At 41.4% G+C, this 22,894-nt stretch overlaps 1 protein-coding gene across 1 annotated transcript in view; it reads right to left on the bottom strand.

The window, feature by feature from the left end:
• PTDSS1 (phosphatidylserine synthase 1) overlaps window positions 1-22,894 on the bottom strand; it is a 59,748-nt gene that overhangs the window by 29,905 nt on the left and 6,949 nt on the right. Inside the window, exons 2-4 of the mRNA XM_017657865.3 lie at window positions 18,856-18,947; window positions 7,465-7,509; window positions 4,702-4,826 (exon numbers count right to left, since the gene is read on the bottom strand). Of these exons, the coding sequence (XP_017513354.2) occupies window positions 4,702-4,826; window positions 7,465-7,509; window positions 18,856-18,947 (262 nt within the window). The remainder of the gene's footprint in view (window positions 1-4,701; window positions 4,827-7,464; window positions 7,510-18,855; window positions 18,948-22,894) is intronic.

The raw sequence follows: 22,894 nt of genomic DNA, 5'->3' as shown, positions 1-22,894 counted from the left end.
AAGGTGACAGAAAGAAGGGCCCTTAGGTGTATGTTATATGTCAGGTGAAGGAGGCAGTGAGAGAAGCAGTAATAGGTTAAGGAGAGCTGTAAGGCCCTGTCAACCCCAAATTCTTCTGCCACTCTACCTGCTTAAGTACTCTGCACACACAGCTTAGGGTTAATTAAGAAAGGGATGGGTTGTTTTCAGAAGACTCCTCTCAAAGTAATCACAGGTTGAAGACAACTTTAGAAACATTTCTACTCTCTATGAGAATATTTCTGTGTTTCAGCATATGGAAAGGCACTTTGAAAATCGTAAAGAGCCAAATTATCTATTAGCATTGTAGTTGTTGATGAACAGATTTGCCAATGATCACATCTGGAAGACCTAAAGGTCCTGGATCTGGGAGGGATGCAGGATGCTGCAGTTTAATACTGCTGGGGAGATGCAAGCAGGCATGCCCCCAGAAGCAGGAGGAAAAGGCATAAAATAAGAACATACCAGAACCAGGGAGAGTGTGTGTGCATGCGTGTGTGTCTGCGGCATGTGCAAGTTAACGATAGGTAAGAACAAATCTGCCTACCTTCCAAATGGTCAGAAGGCTGAATTTAGTGGTTCTATCTTCTCCCTGCCTTACCCAGCACTTAGCCAAACACCAAGTCCTATTCATTTTACTTCTCCAAGTGTTTCTTTTTTTCATCTCACTGCCATTATTATCACTTGCTTAGGCTACTGCAATAGCTTTTCAAAATTATGAAATATTTTGGGTATATAAAAAAGCTTCAATGATGCTTTAATAAGTACCTGACTACCCACCTCTAGCTTAAGATGGCAAAGATTTTAACTGATCTCTATATTCACTTTTGCTTCCTGTAACTGATTCTCTACAAACAAAATGACTTCTCAGATCATGAATCAGACCATTTTGGGTGCATGTGTGTTGGGGGAGGGCTGGGTAAGTCAGCCTTCCTGTGCAGAAGATCTCCACTGCTATACAATACAGGCCTCCTACCCCCCTCCTGCTCATACCTCCTTGGGGAATTCATGACCTTAGAAAAAGAACATAAGTACTTTCACTCTTTTGGATCTTCTTGGGGACTCTGTCATCCTAGCAGAAAATTCTGCAGGTCAGGCTCTGCCTTGCGGGAAGAAGCCTGTGGTTGTCAGTGGGGCAGGGGAGCACAAGCCTGGTAAAACTGGGGTGGCGTGGTATCAGCAGGGCCACATGGCCCAGGTCTGAAGCCATGTGCTTGCTCCCTGAGCTTTCACCAGGAAGAAATTGGCTGATAGTCTGCACTCTTTTTTTCTGTTTCCAAACTTGACTGGAGATGGGACATTGTTTATTGACCTGCTACAACACTAATAGAGACAATACAGCTCTGCTCATAAACCTTCCATGGTCCTTTAGTACATTTACAACATCCAAGCTCCTCATCCCAGTCTGTCCAGCACAGGAATTACCCTCCTCTCCCTCCTGACTTCTACTCTCCTTCAGCTGCTGACTGATCCCAGCTCCCTGGACGTGGAGCCTCCACACAGACTATTTCATTTTCCTAGATAACGGCTTCGATCCCCTACTTCCCACTTTGCTTGGCTAACTCCCACTCATTTTTAGTTGTCAGCTTAACTCATTTTTAGTTGTCAGCTTAAACGTCTTTCCTGACTTCCCAGACTGGACTGGGGCCCTCTGTTAAGTTTTATAGCACTCTCTTCTTTTTGTCATTGCACTGCACTGCACACTGAAGTCCTTATGCTACCTTGGTTTTATGATACATCTTTCTCACATGGTAGCATCTGGAGACTTGGGATGAATATACAATGTTTGGTGCATTTATAATATGAGGCTTCTCTTTTTCCCTCCCCAAAACCATACCTATAATTGACAGTAGACCTTAAAATGGATGCTGACTTCCTCACCCCATGATTGAGCTTAACCTTAAAAAAAAAAAGAGATAGCCAGACATCATGGGTGCCCTTGTGACACACAGCACCACCTAGTAAGTTGTCCTGCCACAGAAACCAAGGCCTGTATATCCAACTTCTAGTTCACAGGAAATACAGGTGACAGAGAGATACCCTGTATGAAACCAATACATGCAAGCTGCAAAATTCAGACATGAAAAACTATGGAACAAATAATATGGCTTCCTTGAAAAGTAAACTTCAAGGTAAGAAGGGACCACTGATCAAATGAGATTTAAGAGGTGCAGCAACTACAATGTGTAGACCTTGTCTGGATCCAATTTTGAATGCATCAACTGTAAAAAACCTTTACGAAGTGATTGGGGAAATGTCAACACTGATGGCATACTGTTAGCTGTTAAGCAACTGAAAATGGCATTGTAATATTTTTTTTAAAGTCCATATATTAATTGAGAACCGCTTCAAAACAATCCAAGATGTATGTGGAGGGGGCAGGGAACAAAACTAAACACATATTGATAAAATTTTAGAAAACTATTTAAGTTGTTCAGAGTTCAAGAAAAAGAGCCAACAATCATTTGTTTAATTTGCCTTCTTGTAGACTCTAAGAGGCAATGCCTACCTATCCTTTGCCCCCGATACCACCAGGATGGTGTCTGGCACACAGGAAAAGCTTAGGGAGTGCTTACTAAATGAAAGGTGCCACGTCAGACAGCCCAGGTTATAAATCAGATGTGCTCTGAAAGCTCATCTGAAAGTTGGAAAGCACTTTTGAATTAGTATTTAGAAATGTAGCAAACTTTCTGGGCAATTACACAAAATACTACCCCTAAGAGGATTTCAGTGACCCCCAACCCCAATTTACAATGTTAGTTCTGAGAGAAAACGGAGCCTGAATCTCAGTGTGCGATACCAGGCGTGGGCCAGAGCCAGCAAGGCCTGGAACTGGAGGCAGCGCTGAAGGGCTGGGAGAGCAGACAACCCCAGGAACAAGGCAGCTGCAGTCTGCTGTCCGACAGATTCTCTCTCAGGGAGGATTCACCACAGATTCAAGGAAAAGGAAGGCACATCTCTCTAGAGCCATCAAAGAACAGGTCCTTAGAAATGTGAAAGATCACTTTCAGGAACTATGAGGTGACGAGGGAGAAGACTGAGGATGCTCTACACCAGCTGGACTGTGGACACTGAAAGCAGCCTAAGGCTTTGCTTCGCTTGGCAAGGAAGAATTAGGCAATACTTGGAAACCAGACTTTTGTAAGTCAGTTTCAGCTCTGTTGGGGCTTTAATTGTGACAACTGGATGTTCCTGTGATGTCAACTTCCTTAGGAAGCTAGATGTCAAGGGCATTATTAGATTCAACCTGTGCAAATAGGAAGGACAGAGAGACACACCAGCAAATCCATCTGCAAGTCAGGTTACTTTGTAATATGACCAATTTTGCTCAAAACTCCTAGAAAATTGTGGGGAAAATATCACATCTGAGACCCCTTACTCCCAATCTCTGCTTCATAAGGCTCCAGTAAGTGTCAAAGCACTTACTGCTACTACAGTCACATACTCGAGGCACTGTCCAAAGGAAAAATACACACTTTGGAGTCAGAGGGATTTTACCAGCTTATGCTTTGAGCAAGATACTCATCCATTTTAAGCTTCTATTTCCTCCTTGGTTAAACAGGTATATTAATGCCTATGATGCCTGTGTGAGGTTTATATGGACTATATGGAAAGCATCCAGCATAGTGCCTGGCAGAGTAGACAACCCACAGTCAGAACTGTTATAATCTTCTCTGCAACAGTCATTATCATCACTGTCATCATAGTACTGGTAAAGTCATCTGTACCATTGTCTTCCTCAGAGTGGGAAACCCCAAAAACAGACTTTCTCCCTAAAACTTTTAAATAATTTTTGGCATTCCTGTTGAACATGACCTTTACAAAAGTTAAAAGATAAAAACCAGAAACACCATTTCAAGAAGGGTCAGACATTCTTAACTCCAATAGAATGATTACCTCATGGACCTTTTATTAAGTCCCTTTGTGTTGCTTCTTGTTTGTTAAACAAGGGCCCATCTATGGCCCCAAAGCCTGTTCTTCTTTTCTGAGCATCTCTAGGTTTTTGTTCAACTGGTACCAAATATTAGGCATTAAAGAAAGGAAAGGACTGCAGTATAGAGTAGCCTCTTTGCTGAAAGCCAAAGTATAGAAGAGCTTTAGCCAAGAATAAAATTATTTTTTTGTGGTTTAATTAAAATAATGAATGGAATAGCCTAAATCACTACAATTGGCTCTGTCATGGCAAACAGGGGAGAAGGCCCGGCATCAGGGCTGGAGCTGGGGAGTAGAGGGGGACACTCACAGAGTTGCCACTGCTGTCACCCAGGACCTGGTGTGGGCAAGGCACCCACTGGGCCTCCTGATGATGTTACTTCACTTAGTTCACAGTAAGGTCCTAAGTGAATGCTACTATTTCCCTTCACAGGAAGGGAAACAGCCCAACAAGTGTGTTACCCAGAGTTTTACAGCTAGAAATTGACAGAGATGGAATTCACACCCAAGGCTGCCTGAGGATAATGCTCACAGGCTTCTTACCATCCCCCTTTGCTCAAAAACAGGATTTCATTTCCCTGGACTGTACCACTCATGGAAACCACACACCTCTCCAACCTGCCCATATACCTGGCTTTTAGATCTCTACACAGAAAATATGGAGAAGGAACAATTGAGAATGTGAAGTCAGCCAACTCCTTCTGCCAAGAGTCTGCCAACTTCTCCACAAGACCAGTGACAAGTACATACCATGACATCTGCTTCCCTTGTGGCGTATCGAAGATTCGGATCCAGCCAGTACATCAGGGATTTAACCTGCTCGAAGTTCAGGAAGAGGAGGAACACCAGGAACAGGAAGTAGAGCACACTGAGTCCTGAGGGAAACACAGATACTCTCATGTTTAGGAATGATCTGGGAGGTAGATGCCAGCGCATGTTAGACCCAAGTCGCCTAAGGTCAAAGCAGACATTGACCTTGGAACAGCATGCTAAGCCCCCCATTACAGTGTGGTATTTCCTTTATGACAGTCAGAGGCACAGTCCTAACTCAGACTGAGAAGGGCTGTAATATCCTCTGGGAGTAGGTGCAACATTCAGGCAGAGAAAGGCATGCAGTAGGTCCCTGGGAAGAGAAAGGCCTGAGGGCTGGCATGTGGCTGGGGTGCCAGCAAAACGGTAAAGGGGCAGGTGCACAGAAGTGACAGTCAGGGATTGGGGGCCATGGCAGAGATTTTAGATTTTATTTTAAGTGAAACTAGGAGCACATGATGGGTTTTAAATAGAGAAAGAAGATGACCTAGGTAGCATTTCACAAAGCTGACCAGCTGCCGCGTGGAGAGTGGATGGGGGTAGACAAGGCCAGGCAACATGTTACTGTCACGTCACACCAGAACTGATATCCTAATAACCACCCCACATCACTTAAAAATAAAGTTAAAAATCCACTTTAAGAAAGCAAAAGCCTGTAAATAAATTTTTGAAAGATTTGAATACCAACTGCCAGTGGTTTTCTCACTTCTTCTGTTGAACCTGCTACAATTAAAACATTTATGCAAGACATCTAGACACCGTGACACAAATCACCTTGGATCACAGTCCCCCACTTAAACTTGGCACAACACAAGCCTCCAGGGAGCTGCTCCAGAGGAGACAAAGGCCACAGCCAGCACGAAGTCCCCAGTAACAGCTACTGCGCCAGGCCTCTCCCTGGGGCCTCTCCCGCTTCTCAGAGAGCTTTGGGAGCTTCAGAGTTGCATGGGCAGATCCAGCCACACATCCGGGGGCCCAGGACGCAGACATTTTAGGCATACTGGTATGAGGACCTCCTCAGGTTTGTACTTATGCACCAGTTGTTTTTACTTATTTTCACCTCAAATGTCCCCCATTACAACTTTTTATTATAAGCCTTTCAAATTAAGACAGAACTAAAGCATCTGTGGAGCAGAGGTTATCTTAAACTGAAATTCATTGTTGGGCTTCAAGGTCTGTGAAGCCTTGGATAGAATATGCACAATTCGTGTGTGTGTGTGTGTGAGTGTGTGTGCGCGCTGGGAGAGGCCCATTGTTCAAAGGGCTCCATGAGCCCAAAAAGATCTCAGGTGAAAAAAATAAAACTGCTCATTGCCTATAATGGACCATTTGAAATAAGCGAAACTCAAATGTAGCCAACTAGCTGAAAATGACTTAAAAGTTCAAGCAGCAATATTAAGTCCATGAGATGTACGTAGGATGTAATCAGGACTATCTTTTGAAAAATATACATGAATCATATCTCTTCTCTGCAAAAAATCCTCCCATGACCTCCCACTGCCCTTCACATCTGCACTCCATACTGGTGCACAGCCTGTAGGGTTGGTGCATGCCAACTCTGACCTTTCTCTTATTACTCCCCTGGGGCCTGCTACCCTCCAGCCACACCACCTGGAACACACCAAGCTCCTTCTTGCTGGGCACCATTCTAGAAACCTTTCCCTGGGTCTGGCCTCCCTCCTACAGGTTGGCTCGCTTAGGTCTTTCTTCAGGTGGTTTCCACCTGGGTCTGTCCCTCAAGTTTCCCCTCACCTGCAAGTGAAAGCAGCTGCTCAGTCACTGCTGCAAGTGGTTTTAACAAACTTCCCAACACTTAGTGACATCCGGTGTCTTCTGAGTAATGATATATTTAATACTTTGTTTGCTATAGCTGTACTCTCTCCCTGGGGCCCCACCATTGCAGCCCCAGGGCAAGAGCAGCACCTGCCACAGGGAGGCACTCAGTGAACACTTGCAGAGCAAATGACAGATTCACCACTAAATTGGAAGAGATTTACCTATGATCTCTGAAGGCTGAAGGAAGAATAGGTGATCTTTAGCAAAATATCCATTTTTAGGATCTTTTCATATAAGATACACTTTTGAAACCTATATAATTTATGTGATGTGTTACTTAGGCAAGATGAAGCCAAATATCCAAAGCTTTTAAGAGTTATTTTGAATCCATTCAGATGATTTGACTACTTGGACTAGAAATCAAGTAGAAACAAAACATCCAATATTTACATTAGATGTTTACTACTAAACTGTATTTCAAATCAGGGCTCTTTATCTAAAGACTTTTCCTGTTTCCAAGATCTTTCTACTCATAACACTGAGGAGATGGATGGGTTTTTGGTCCCTCCTGGATGCCAATAAGACTAACATGTTCACAGGACACACGCTTGCCCTCATAAACAACACCAACATACATAAAAATTTTTAAAAAGCCACATTCCCTTACGTCAAAGCCTGTGTAAATTAAGAGACAACAGCATAAGAAGGGGGCAAGTGGAGTTGCAACAATTCACATGTAGCAGAATTGCAGTTATCACCAATATGTTTTTGCGGCAAAGAATTTTAACAAAAAATTTGTATTAGGAACATGAAAAAGTAAAAAGCTATGATTTTACTGTAGAACGGTAAGTAGACCTGCTATAATGATGGAGATGAAGAACTTTTTTAAGTAGGACATATTTTAAGATCTATTAATGGGTGACTCACCAAAAACCATTCTCCATAAGGCTGGATGCGGTCGAGTAAACGGACCTGCAGAAAGGTAACATTATAAGGTTAGAGCAAACTGGTTTCAAACAAAAATTTTAAAATGAAAGCACTGCTGATCTCCATTCTACATGAATAGTTTGTGGTCAAAGTGTCAGTTGAAATGTTTTATCCTTTTATGCACATTGTAACAACTGTTTCCACAATTGTAACAGGCACCAATCTCCACGACAGAGGTGTTTTTTTCTTTTTTTAAAGGTTTTGTCTTTAGAACTCAGACTGTAATTTCCCTGGAAGCAGTGTTGTAACAGCAAGCAGATTACCAGGGTGGCCTTTAAGCGTACATGATACCGCAACAAGTGAGTTGTAAGATTCACAGCTACTCAGGTGTTCCAGGGAAAGATGTTCCGGACAGTCCTGGTGTGTGTGTGTGTGTGTGTGCCTGTGTGTGTGACAGACAGAGGGTGAGAAAGAGAGACTCTGAAAATGTAAGACAAGAGAAATACTGTGCTTTGAAAGCAAGTGAGAAGGACATGTGCCTGAAAACCAGCCCTTCGAGCACTAGAACACACTAGTACAGGTGGCTTTTGATCATGAACTGTGGTAACAAAATACCCTTTACATGGCAACCCTCAGACATACAGATGCAGATTTCAAGAAATGAAAACAAAAGTTTCAGATGATGAAACTTTCTCTTACTATAAGTGATACACTAATACTTTCTCTTCTATTTTATTTCATTTAAATAAAAAGAATAGAAATAAGCAAGCAAGCTGGGCCTTCATCCACCAAATTGATTTACCTCCAGCTGAAGGATTATAACTCACAAATGCTCAACAGTGCTTCAGTGGGCACTTGACCTATTTGAGGCTGCCCACACCTTTGGAACACACTTGGAGAATTTCCAACATTCTGAATCCCACACGTGTCTACAGGAGACGCCAGAGCTTGCTGCCCAGCCCTTGATATGGTACCAGGGCTCGGTTCTCCAGCTACACCCCTGCCAGACTTGGCCCCAGAAGCTGGCGACAGCAGGGGTCCATGTGCAGCACTCCCCTTGCCCTCTCTCTCTCTCTGGCACTGGCCAGCAAGGACAGCAGTAGGGGTGGCACTCCTCACAACAGTGAAGGTGGCACTGATGACTGTGGCAGTCTCAGTTCTATTAGAGTTGCCTACAGAGGCAACAAGGGGACAGACTATAGCCAGTGCTCACTGGGGTTTCTTCGTTGGACTGGTTCTGGGAGATGGGCCAGTTCCTAGAAGCTTAGTCTGGAGACTGGTTTCCCAGCCCTCCTACCACTCTTCCACCAGCTCAAATCCTCTAAGTCTTTTTAATCAGCAGAGCCAGCTTCTGTTGCTTGCAACTTGGAATCCTGTCTGAAGCAAACATTACATTATAATTTTTATTATCAAACTCATTCTAAATTACCCCATCTCTTCTTAAAAAGAATACATTGAAATATTTCAAATGCTTTCTTTCAAATAATCAAGTTCATATTAGGACAATCAGCTAAAAGTATCTCTTACCATCCAATCTATTCAGTTCCTTAGTTTAGACATGAGAGTTCAGAAGGTGAATTAGGTTCATTAGGGGCCCTGCTTTATCCAAAGTAATATGGTATCTGAGTTTTAGACAGCAAATAGTGAGAACACAGATAATGAGGGCTTTATCTCAAAGTTTCTCCAAACCTGTTTGATTTCTGAGTTCTGACAGTAAAGGCTTAGATAGCAACAAATTGCTGTATTCTTTCTAATCAGCCACTTCTTTCTCATAAAAGCAGTGAAACCAGAGTGCCCTTCCAGGTAACACAACATGGTCAACTTTCTTCAAGTCATTGAAAAACTGCTGGCTAAAACTGTCATCTTTTAAGAAATTTTCTCTTCCACATGCTCTACCTCGCTGATAGGTGATGAGTGAATTCTATAGCTAGCAAGTATTACCTCATCCAGACTACTGAATTAAACTTTTGGTTATAACTGGGACCCCAGCTTTCTCTGTGGTTTCCTCTTAGATGAAACTCTAAAATTCTATGATTATTTGGCTTCCAACAGAATTTCATGCCCAATTAACACTTACAATCATAGAAACAGTGTTATTCTCAGGGGTGATCACAATTACAAATGTCAGCAGTACTTTCCTAAGCACTTGCCGTGTAGCAGGTTGGGGGATGAGATGTCCCACACATTATCTCTCCCCAGTTCTCCTGAGAGCTGGGGGATGAAGGTGCTACTACCATTCCCACTTTAAAGATAAGAACACTGAGGCTTAACAACATGCCTAGGGTCACACAGTCCACATATATATGTACCCTCTTATCAGCTAGCGGGCCTGGACCAGCTCAGGAGGAAAGCATGGAGGAAGTTGAGGCCATCTCAGAGCCAGGAGAGCAAGGGGAGAGAAGCAAGCAGTGAGTGCTGTTAAGAATTGCTGCAGTGTGGCAGTGATAAACAAGGTCAGCCAAAATGGGAGAGGACAGGAGACTGATGAAAGTTCCCTCACATCAACCATCAGAAAGGCCTCCTATGATTACTTCAAGAGGAATCTTCTAAAAACAGAACTCAGCCCTTTCTCACCTAACCCTATGCTGTGTGTCCAGAGCAAACAGGAGGACAAGGTGGTGGAGGAATTTGGGGATGATGGAGCCTTGCAGCTCTCCTTAACCTAACATGTAAGTGTGTTAGCCCAAGGCTATTTCTCTGTCACTCTGTGGTTCTGTGACAGGCACATATGTTGCAGAATCTGAAAAGAGAATTATCATCTTATTACAGCATTTTTTTAAAGCTCCACCTTGACAGACTCCTATTTTTTTCCTCTTTTCTCCAGATTTCCCACTTACACATCATAAAATCACATCATAAATGTTTCCTATAAAATACAACTTTTAAAAATGTCCTTTCAGCTTTGCAATTCAGAAATGCATTGGGTCTGAGAAAGGCTTAAGAAATCTGATGTGGTGGGTTTCAGATGAGATGGTAGTGTACCAGCAGCTCTACCCTGAAACAGATCCGTGGGCATCACTGGAGTCTTTGCCTACAAAAAGTGAGACAAAGAGTGTAAGGCGACCCTTCCAGCAGCTAACTTCAAAACCCAATCCAGGCTTTATTTTAGTCATCAAATATGCCCACTTCTTTCAGAAAAAACTGAATGTTTTGATGAAATATTTTAAAAAGTATATTCTAGTAGCATTACTCATGAAGAGTACCATCTTTACCATCAAAGACCGGAACACTGTTAAAAATATTCTTTTGCTTTTTAAAAAACTGAGGATGAGGCTGGCCTTTCTCTGTATCATAAACCTGACACTTATGCTCACTAGATTACCCACACCTGGTTACTGTAGCCAAATCAGCTTTAGAGCCATGCTTTCCACGGCATTCATCTGCCCAGCATGTCAATACTACCAAAAGCCTTCACTGAACATAGACCTTCTTTCCAGGCTATTTTCCCAGGAGCCTTGTGAGGAGAGGATTCCTTCCTCTGCCTCATGTTATGGTCAGGAGATGGTAAAGAGTGCCCCACCTCACAGTGTGCTAATCTACACTTTACATCTGACTGGATAAAAGTGCCTAGAAGACTGGCTCTCCAGGTACTCTTCTGGATTATGCAGGAGGAACCGTGAAGGCCCCTGAGGATGGAGTGAAGGAACAAGTGCTGTTCTTGTTCAGATTGTAGTTTTCTTACAAGGCACATTTAAAAAGGACATGTTTTATTTTCTTTATCAGTTCCTACATCAAGAATACATAACTTTCAATTAGATATTAAGAGCAAGTTTGATTTCAAAATAGAAATGAAATGTCTTCACCATGAGAAGAGTAAGCATTTGAAAAGACTACCTCATAAATTAGAAAATAAGATCTTGACTTGCCAGCAACCTATTATTATGCCTGTGAATATATGAGTGTAAGGGATCTAACCTTAGAAGGTGTACTTCTTTTTTTTTTATTTCCCCCCCTTTTTTTTAAAGTTTTGGTATCATTAATATAATCACATGAGCAACATTATGGTTACTAGATTCCCCCCATTATAAAGTCCCCACGACATACCCCATTACAGTCACTGTCCATCAGCATAGTAAGATGCTACAGTCCCTACTTGTCTTCTCTGTGCTATACTGCCTTCCCCGTGCCCTGCCCCCGATGTTACATGTGCTAATCGTCATGCCCTTTTCCCCCTTATCCCTCCCTTTCCACCCACCCTCCCCAGTCCCATTCCCTCTGGCAACTGTTAGTCCATTCTTGGGTTTTGTGAGTCTGCTGCTGTTTTCTTCCTTAAGTTTTTGCTTTGTTCTTATGCTCCACAGATGAATGAAATCATTTTGTACTTGTCTTTCTCCGCCTGGCTTATTTCACTGAGCATAATACCCTCTAGCTCCATCCGTGTTTTTGTAAAAGATAGGATTTGTTTTCTTCTTATGGCTGAATAATATTCCATTGTGTATATGTACCACCTCTTCTTTATCCATTCATCTATGGACACTTAGGTTGCTTAGAAGGTGTATTTCTTTTAATCAAAATCAGAAGTTGCCTCTTCAACAGCTACACATTTGTGTCCTCAGGGCCTCTTAGTCTGCTCCTCCCCTTGATTTTTTTTTTCAGCTTTATTGAGGCATAATTGAAAAAACTGTAAGACATTTGATTACCATCATTTATAAATTTAAATCCCGAGAAAAAAACAAGATGAATAAAATTATCTCTAAGTAAACTTCAAACTTAGGTAATTTTTTTATAAGAAAAAGTAGAGGAGCAGGGGACAGAGAATGAGGGAGACAAGAACTCTTTTAACTTTAGGAGACTTCAAACCTCAAGGAGATGTGATTGGCGCTATCTTAGCTCAGAAAAGTCAAATGAGGTAAAAGGCAAACACAAAGATACACTCAGGAAAAATTAAGAAATATTAGTATTTAGCTCTCCTCATGGTGTTCCTCTTACAGACTAGGAAAGGAAAAGAAAGGGTTAATTCTGTGAACTTTTTTCCTGGTATACGTATTTTTATTGAGAGGCCACCATGGCCAGGCTCTGGGAGAACAGATAAGGTTGGATGGTTTGAGTAGAGTTGGGTGGAAGGAGGAGAACAGCTCCCTCAGAAGCTGGAAACATACACCAGAAGGTCGCTTGTTGAAAGAAACCCCATGGCCAACTGGAGACCAAATAGGTTTCTAAATTTCACTCCAGTGTTGAAGTGACATAGTTATAATTATACCCTAATGATGCAGTGGAACAGTTAAAATTATACTCACACTTGAGTGTCAGCTGCTATAATGAGGAGGAGGTAGCATTAAAAAAAAAATCATTTTAGGGGAACCAAAAGAGAATGGGAGAGGAGATGGCAGGAAAGAAGCATGACATAGATACTAGACCTTCTCACTCCCTGGTCTCACTTTAGGGTCTCTCCCTCCATGTCTCTTCATGGGGCTGAAGAAAGGAACTTTAGGACCTACCCCAGCCACTCAACCTGCTGGCCGTCAAATGATATTTTGTTTGAGTGTCCACTCCTCTCCCACATAACTCAGCAGTACATTCTAAGCCAATGGAGGTAATCCTACTTCCCTTTTATTCTTCGTCAGTGAAATATATGGAAGATCTACTGTGTACCTGTTTGTGCAGGCTCAGGAAATTCCTGTCCTCTGGTCTGGCTGAAGAGGCACGTGGCCCAATCCTAGTCAGAGAAGTGAGTGTGCTGGAGGGTTTCTAAGAAAAGGTTTCTTCATTCTTAAAAGATACACAGGAAGAAATGAGCTCCTTTTCCCCTGGACATTGTCCAGGACCATGTCAGGCATCAGAGCAGCAATCTCAATCAAGATCATTGGGGCAGTGACACACAGGCTAGGCCTGAAATGCTGAAGATGGTAGGCAGAAAAGTGAAGAACGTGGGACTTCACATGTCACTGAGTTTCTTAATTAGCCAACCCTGGAACCACTCTTCAAACTTCTTGTAATATAAGGAAGTAAACATTCTCTTCATTCTTTAAGCCATTTTGAAATGGGGTCCCTATTACTTGCAGTCAAAGCATCCTGTTATGAAACCCTATGAGGAAAGTCAAGGGTCTTTTCTGTTATCTAGATCCTCTACAAAAAGAATCACAGGGCTTCCTTCCTGGGGGAGGGTAGTGGTGGCCAATTCTCCCATCCAGACGACATAGATGAACTCACAAACATGAGACATATTGGACACAGTCAAATTGAAGCCTGTACTCAAACATGCAGGGTGGCCTTTACTAGGTCAAGGGTAAATGGGCACTTGAAGCTGCCAAAACAGAACCACTCTGGGAATGCCATTCACTGCAGGCACTTTTTCCAAAACTGCCTTTCAAGGCGAAAGCAAATGTTGGGCTCCATTCCCCCATTCATTTTCATTACTTAATTTGAGAATATATGCCAAGCGTGGGAAGAATGGAAGTCAGATGAGAAGACTGGAGCAAGAAAAGGCATATGTATTTCACCCAGAGAAGCAGTCACCTAGCTCAGGGGCATCTCTCCCAGTGGCCCTACTAACTCCCCCATCACCTCCACAGGCACCTCCCAAAGCCACCTAATCTACAAATTTTCAATAATAAACATTCCTTACTGTGGAAAACTTACAGCTTTACTAATACTATAGGTCTTTAGAAAAGAAGGTAGACACAATGTTGTGTCTGCTACACACACATGGCTTCAAGAGAATCCCTCTAAATATTCACTTCTTAATGTCCTAATCCTTCTCATATAGAATATTGAACTCCCATTGCCCTTTTCTATACCCAAAACCTTCTTTTTGCCATGGTCTGCCTATAGATGAGCAGTGTGTATGTGTACATGTGCACATACACACAGGTGAAAGGGAAAGAAAAAAGGCAGAAAGAGAGAAGAAAAAGGAATAAGTAGGAAGGTTCAGATCAACCTGCTAGTTCCTGCTGGTCATGGACAGTAACAAGAGGAGCTCAGGAACAAACCACCACCCACCTTCTGCAGGATCCACACACCAGGTACAGGCCAACTAAGACACTAATACTACACTCCTGGGGAAGAGAAACGCAGGCTGATACAGCAGAAGAGAGGAAGACAGACACAGACAGGAGACAGAGATAACAACACTTCACAAGATACCTAACATGATCATTACAACACCAAGTAAAGGAAAATTTGGGAGCCAGGACCCTAATACCAGGCTGACGTCAAGTAGCTGAGTGACCTCTCGCAGATGATGGACAATGGGTTTCAGCTTTCTCAACTGAAACCCGAGTGGGTGAAAACTAGGTGAGCCCTGTGGGTTGTTCCCCCTTTGTATATATCACAAAGTCCACATAGGCAGGATAAGAAAAGCATAAAACAAACTGAACTTTTATCTTTTCAAAAGGAAAACAAAAGCACAGTTCCACAATGATAGACTAGGCAGGTAAAAAAGACTTTGAAGACTGGAGGACTTTCCTAGCAAACAGGAAAAACCTGCAGAAATCACACAAAATGTCATGTCTAAAAACTTTAATCCCCTAACCTCCTGGGCCTTTGATGCCTTAAGATAAACATCTGCTAATGAAGCCCCCAAACTCAGCTGGTGCTGAAGCTTCATTGAAGGGATGTATGTAAAATCATGGCTATTGTGAGATGAATCTTGAGAATGCTTAGATTTCCAAAATGGCCTTGGATTCAGAAATGGTCAGTTAAAAAAAAGAAAGAAAGAAAACGTTCAAAGCCATGAAGAAGTAACCCTTGAGAACTAAGCAACAATTAACATATAGCCAAGAAAAGATGAAGACTTAAAAGAACACACCTGATACCTATGGAATAACCAGTTTCCAGAGCAAGGATAGTGCTCTAGTGAAAAAAGAAAAAAAAGGTAGTATAAAATAGAATAGAGAGCAATAATGGTCTCGCCATGGACTAATGGCAGACCGTCACAGGACACAGAGGGGAGAATGGTTGAGGGGAGGAGCGTCAGTGCCCATCACTGGACTGTTACCTACTCACCTTCCCTTTGGGCTTGGGAGCTCCCATCTTTTTGCTTTGGGCTATATTCCTCTGTCACCTTCATATGAAATGGCCAGGTTCCAGAACTGGGGGACCACCCCATAGCCTCTGGTAATTCCAGTATGTGTAAAATGCCTTATGCTGCAAGTGGCTACTTAGGCTGTGCCCTAACTGGGCACCCTAGAAAGAAAGGATGGGCTACCTAATGTCCAGGCTTTCCCCTGAACTTAAAATTCTGAGGTTTATGTGCTAGAAATGGGAGGAAAAAGAAAACTGGTGAATAGTTTGACATCAGGGACTTTTCTGAGAAAATGAATTCTACTGCAGGGTCAATATTCCTTTATTCCATGACCTATCCAAATCATGAACACCTTCTGCTTATACCCTAATACTTGAGCATTATCAAACTCCCAATTACCACGGAAAGGTCAAACTATGTCTGTCAAATCTGCACAGCATATATGGGTGTTATGGACCAAATGTTTGTGTTCCCCAAAATTCCTATGTTGAAATGCTAACCCCCAATGGGAAAACTGCTGGGCTTTTGGGGCTCTACAGGGCTAGATCATAAAGCTATGTGGCTGTGAATGTTTGCTATTCTTTAAGACATAGGAAAAAAGACCCAGAAGGTGATTCAGAGATCATCGGGGCTGTCACTTCCAGCAATAGGCCTGGGGTCCAAGGGCCTAGAGGGGTGAGAGTGAGGAATGCTTCCACCTTGGTTTCAAAGGGCAAGACCAAAGCCCAGGGGAGCCACAGGGGCTGGACCCCGGCTGGCAGAGCTGCGGAGGCACACCACTACCCACTGGGTGAGGAAGGCAGAACATCAAGCCAAAGAGAATCATTCTCAAGCTTAAGTGCTAAGTTTGCCTTCTTAGGTTTTGGACATGCCTGGGACTTGTCCCCCCTTGCTTCTTTCCTATTTCCCCTTTTGGAATAGGAATGTTTATCCCATGCCTGTCCTGTTACTGTGTTTTGTAGGTACATAACTTGTTGGGTTTCACAGGCTCACAGCTAGAGAGGAATTTTCCACAGGATGAGTCCTCTGATGCAAGCCATGGGTCTACGGTATTCTGCTATGGCAGCCTGCACTGAGACAGCAGGTTTTCTTATCTTGAAAGGTCTTCACTAAAAAAAAAAAATTTATCTAAAAGTTTGAGTGGCTGGAGAGTTAACCAGCTGCCAAATAACTTGGCTATCTGAAACAATTCAGTCCCTGAGGGATTCAAAGTCATGGTTTTTACTGGTTATATTATTATGCTACCAGCAAAAACCACACAGTGCTATACAGATGAGCAAAAATACAGAACAAAATTCCACGGCCACCATCTTGGAAAGCCTGAAGTCCTTGCCAGGAGTGACACTGTGATTTATAATAATAGATATTTGTTCTTTGTCACCCTCTGGCAGAGCTCCTAAAACCCTGAGGATTTTCTAAGTGAGAGTGGGAAGAGTGTCTTTTGTTATGTTAATAAGGTGATTTTTGGAATGTGCCTAAAGATGGGGGCTGGTTGCCAGTGGAGCCAAGTGAATGATTAGAGAGAGGATTGCAATCTTCAGTCCCACCCCCAGACCTCCAGGGAAGGGAGAGAGGCTGCCCCAATAGCTCATGCTTTAATTAATTATGCCTATGTAATGGAGCCTACATAAAAGCCCAAAGGACAGTCTCAGTAAGCAGAGAGCTTCTGGGCTGGTAGAGATATCGGGAGAGTGGCATGTCTGGACAGGGTGTGGAAGCTCCTCATCCTATACCACACACTTTGCCTTATACATCTTTTCCAACTGGCTGTTGATTAAGGCCCCTTGTAATAAACCTGTAGGTAATCTAGTGAGTAAACTAGTTTCCTGAGTCCTATGAGCCATTCTACCTAGCAAATTAATTGAACCCAAGGAGGTCATGGGAACCTCTGATTTATGAGCATTCAGTCAGAAGTACAACCAACAACCTGGACTTGTGATTGGCCTCTGAAGTGGAGGCAGTCTTGTGAGACCAAGCCCTTGGCCTGTGGAATCTGATGCATTTCCAGGTAGTATCAGAACTGAGCTGAACAGTAGGAGATCCAGCTAGTGTCTGAGAATTGCCTGTTGGTGAGGGACCCCCTCCATGACCTCTACTAACCCCAACACAAACACTGCAAATAGTATTAGAATCCTATTAGCATGGTACATTTCCAGATAGCAATCAGCAATATTCAAAATGAGCTTCTTACATTACACATTATATCCTAGTGAATAGATGGAAGGATAGAGAAGAAACATGTTTTAAAGCATACTTAAAACTGAATAGGGCCTATGAAGCATAACTTATATGAAAGACTGAAACAATTTCAAAATATCTTAAGTATAAAAGAAATAGGTCACATGAGTGACCACAGGAATAGGTATGGAAGGTAAGTAGAGAATATTATGGGGAGAAGGCACTGAAGGGGAGTAAGAAAAATAAAGCAACTCATAGGGACAATTCAGAGGAAAGAAATGGATCTTAAGTATGGCAGAATACTAAACCAGTTTTTTGAACAAAGGTTTTGCCTCACCCTGGAATCATAATAATGAAAATTCATATCCCAAGTTCATAATCAGCAAAATTTACTGTGATAACCAGGTGGAGAAAGACAAGTATCAAATGATCTCACTCATCTGTGGAGTATAAGAACAAAGAAAAAACTGAAGGAACAAAACAGCAGACTCATAGAACCCAAGAATGGACTAACAGTTACCAAAGGGAAAGGGACTGGGGAGGGGAAAAAGGGGCATTATGATTAGCACACTTAATGTAGTGGGGAGCACGGGGAAGACAGTACAGCACAGAGAAGACAAGTAGTGATTCTATAGCATCTTACTATGCTGATAGTCAGTGACTGTAATGGGGTATGTGGTAGACTTGATAATGGGGAGAAACTAGTAACCACAATGTTGCTCATGCAAGTGTATATTAATGATACCAAAAGAAAAAAGAAAAAAAAGTTTACTGTGATAAGAAGATCACTTATGACAATAAAATTAAGTAATACTCATGAAAGCATTGACCCTGTTCTTAGCAAAAATGAGTAAGTAATAACTCAGTATTTTATAACTCAGCTGATAATAACAAAAATCACAACAAGAAGAGCTGACATTTCTTGAGAGCTTACAATTTGTTAGTCATTACTCAGAAAATCCACTGTGTAGTAATTTAGCTAACCCTTACAGCAGCATCTACTGTTATCTCCACTGCACAGGCGAGAAACTGAAGCACTGGAGAAGAGGATGGGGAATTCCCAGGGCACAAAGCCAGGAGATGGCAGGGTGGGCAGTCTGCCTCCAGAGCCTGTGCCCCTAACCACCACATAAAATTCAGATTATTTTATATTTCCACCTTTTAGTTTCATTTCTAGATAATAGGCATTTCAAAATTACCAAAAGAACACAATGCACAGGAAAAATGTGCTAAAGCATTACATCACTTACCATTGGGGAAAGCTAATACACTGATGATAAGAAAGAAGAAAATAACAGAGAGGATACCCCTCCAGATGTTGTCTTCTGGAACAGAGTCATCCCTGAAAACAGAAAAGGAACATTGAGTATTCATTTTCAGATCTAAACAAACTAGGAGTAAAGTTCCATGTTCTAAAACTGGGGGATTGCTAACTTTATTTTGTCGAGCAAAGTCACTATACATACTACTCACTACTATCATTTCTGAAATAATACAATCTCATAATAAAGTCCAGTTATTACACGAAAGGCAATTGGCAACTTTACACACACCAGCACACATTCTATTCAGACAAGCATTTGCAAGAGATTGTTCTTTAAAAAAAAAAATAGCGGGCATATTAAAAGATAAAGTTTATTTTGGAGAAATGCCTTTCGGTTTCAAGACTAAAGATAGCCTTCATGACACAGACTGCAGAAAAGAATTTTTTCAGGAAATAGAAAGCATAAGATTATAAGGAAGAAGGCATAATGCAATGAGATTATATAATCAATTCTTAAACATGGGCAGTTGGCCATCTAAAGGACAATGAAAATGGTGGGGAGGAGGAAGAGAGAAAATTCTGGGTAATAAGAAAACACTAGCAAAAAGAATGTTAAAAGAAAAACCAAGAGAAAACAAAATAAAAGAGTTAATATCGGACAAGAAGCAAAGAATTACAAAGAAAGGAGACAAGCTTCCTCCATCTCATGCCTAGTCATTGCTAAGATTTTGAAATAACGAATCACACAAATTGTAAATGTTTCTTAGAGCATCATATGGCCAAACAGCATTAATACTAGCGCTGAACAAAAAATGCTTGACTGTTAACTTCTTAGATCTGCTTACAAAACCAAACTTCCAAACCAGTCAGACTTCCTCTTGCAGTGAAACGCAATCTTACTCTAATGGACACCCTAACAATTTAACACCTGCCCAGAAGTTACTAACACAGTCCTAAAAATGCCAGCCAGATCATTACTAGAGTACTTGCCATGCCCTTTGGCTTAAGCATGGAAGCCCCATATCCAATTTCCAGGAACACCAGCTTCTATTGAAGAATGGCTACACACAGGAATATGCAGGGGGCACGATGTCCTCATTCAGACCAACCTCACACTACTAATATTGGTAATGATGATGACAATAAGAGCTCTTGTTTATCAAGTATCTACTGTATGCCAGGCACTAAATAGGCAGTTTATAAACACTATCTCTAATTGTCACAACCCACTTGCAAAATGGGGTATTATCAACCACATACAAATGAGGTACAAAGGCTCAGAAAGGTTATGTAACTTGCCCAAGATTGCATAGCTAAGAAGTTGAAGAGTGGGCATTTGAAGCCAGGTCTGCTAGACTCTGAAGATGATCTTTTGCTAATGCCCACTGCCTCCTGAAAAAAATCACCTGACATTCTAAATCAATCTGACTCATGTTAGATGCACAGGGATGGTATAAGAGAGATGGACAGGGCACACACTTTATAAGTTACAAAGTAAAAGCAAGGCTGAAATGAGTAACTATTGCCTGGTAAAAGAAAGCTGATTCCATAACTCAATAGTTAATACCAAAATGCATTCTGGATGGTTCAAAGAATAAAAATTTAAAAAAAAATTCTAAAAGAAACAATAAGAGAAATGAAAAACCAAAAACAAAACACACAATCTCAGAGTAGGGAAGACCTTTCTAAAGCATGACACAAACCTTGAAGTCATAAATAAAGGAAAAAATTGATAAATTTGCATGGTAAAAAATTCAGTAAAGGAAATGTGATAAACTTGGAAAAAATATTTGCAACTCATATCAAGGCAAAGGTTGATTTCCCTAATACACAAAGCACTCCTCAAAAATCAATGAACAGAAAAGGACAACAAATGGACAAAGTAAAGCAAATAGAAAAATGGGCAAAGGATATGAAAGGATGGTTCATAAGTCCAATGGCTGAAATCCAATGGCTCTAATGCAAGTGAGAAGATGCTTAACCTCGACCATGGCAAGAGACAAATTAAAACAACTCTGAGACCATTATCTATCTATCTCATGGGCAAAGGTAGACATCTAATGACTAAGCTGGTGAAGATAGGAAGAAACAAACTGGAACCCCTCATACATGTACTAGTGGTAGTACAAATTTAAATCACCTTTATGGAAGGTGATTTGGCAACATATTAAACTTATAAATGCATATGCCCTGTGACTCAGAAATTTTACATATGGAAATTTGTAATAGATATACCCCCATTTATGCAAGAAGGACATATACAAGGTTGCTTATGGTGTCACATGTACTAAAGTAAAAGACTGGAAACAAGCTAAACATCTGCCAAGAGGGAACTGATTAAATTATGGTCCCATCTCATAATGGAATACCAGGTAGCCATAAAAAGAAGGATGCTTTTTATGAGTTAATGGGTACAGAATAACTTAAAGAGATATTATAAAGTAAATGAAGCAAGTTGTAGAACAGTAAGGATAGTAAGCAGCTATTTATGCAAAAAAGGGGGCATATTTATGTGCATGTAACTTGTAACTTGTGCTTATAGCTTCATAACATGTCTGGAAATCTACCCAAGAATCTGGTTTTAACTGTGGAGTTGGGAAAAGAGGAGTGGCAGGGAGACTTCACATACCCTCTGGTGTATCTTGGATTTTAAGCAGGATGGATACTTTATTCTTTTCAAAAGAGCTAATTAATTAAAATTTTAATTAAATAAATGGTATTTTATGGTAAACCAGCAAACTCTATTTAAAATTGCCTACAGTCAAAATGCTTGAGAACATACATCAACATTATTTGTAAGAACTTGAGATCAGTAACATATAATGATATAAAACCAATGAAACTGCAATTTTGTAAATTTTCAGCAATTTTATTAGAAACACAGGATAAAATAGATGGCCTAGTTTCAGGAGAGAAAAAAGACCAATTAAACATGAGTAACATAGCAGTATATCTGAAAAGCTGGCACTTTTATAGTTGTCTTAGTAGAAAAAAATTTTTGAAATATGGACAGCAACGTTTTTAGATAACCTGAAAATATACAAGAATTTCAAACTTCTCTGATCAAAGATTGGTGGGCTGCTGAGCTTAAGAAGTAACCTGAATCATATCAGATTAGTAGCCCCAGCTTCACTCTTTCTTGAGAGTGAAAAGATTACATCTACAGCATCTAGAAAAGCTCCAAGAGGTAGCTGCTGAAGCATGCCTAACCCCCCTCTGGCCACTCCCCCATCCCCGTCCCTGACAACATGACCACGAAGGACCATTCTCTAAAGTCTGGGGTGAGTTCATCCTCTCTCACCTCCCAATAATCCAGAGACTTAACCATACACTGAAGCATATATACAGAAATTTCCAATAGTTAATCATGAAAAGCAACTTGGCTGCAAAGGCCACAAGACCACACTATCAAATCCAGATTAGTTATCTCTGGACATCCACTGCATCTGTGACTCACTTAGATCTAGGCTAGCTCTTTGGCATGTCAGCTCTCTTAATAACATCCTAAAAGGGAGAAATGATCATAATGTGAATTTTACTGATGGGGCCTGGCTCTGAAGTCCAAGTTCTCTCCCCTTTAGGTAGCTGCTTGGTACAGTGACCAGGAATACAGACTTTGGGCCAGACTGCCTGGACCAGAATTCTGCTTCAACAATTATCACCCTGTATGATCTTGGGGAGATTACTTAACTTCTCTGTGCCCTAGTTTCCTCCCCAGTACATTGAGGAAAATAATAGTTCCACCTCACTGGGGTGTTGTGAAGATAAAATAACACATGTAAAGTCCTTAGAGTAGTGCCTGGCCCAGAGAAAGTGCTGATTTTATTAGTTCAGTGTAATTGAATGTCATTCCTTCATCTAGCTAAAGCCTATTGCTGGGTTAGGTACTAGGCTGGGGGCTGCGAAGGCAAAGATGAATGGACATGGTCCTACTCTTGAGATAATTATGATGAAATGGACAATGAGATGCAAAATAATTATCTTAGTATAGTTTTAGTCTGAGAGAAAAGCTTTTTATTTTTATT

The sequence above is a fragment of the Manis javanica genome, chromosome 2, assembly GCF_040802235.1.
Source record: "Manis javanica isolate MJ-LG chromosome 2, MJ_LKY, whole genome shotgun sequence".
In the NCBI taxonomy this organism is placed as follows: domain Eukaryota; kingdom Metazoa; phylum Chordata; class Mammalia; order Pholidota; family Manidae; genus Manis; species Manis javanica.
The sequence above is the reverse complement of the archived record's forward strand: the minus strand, read 5'-3'. Positions and strand labels throughout refer to the sequence as shown.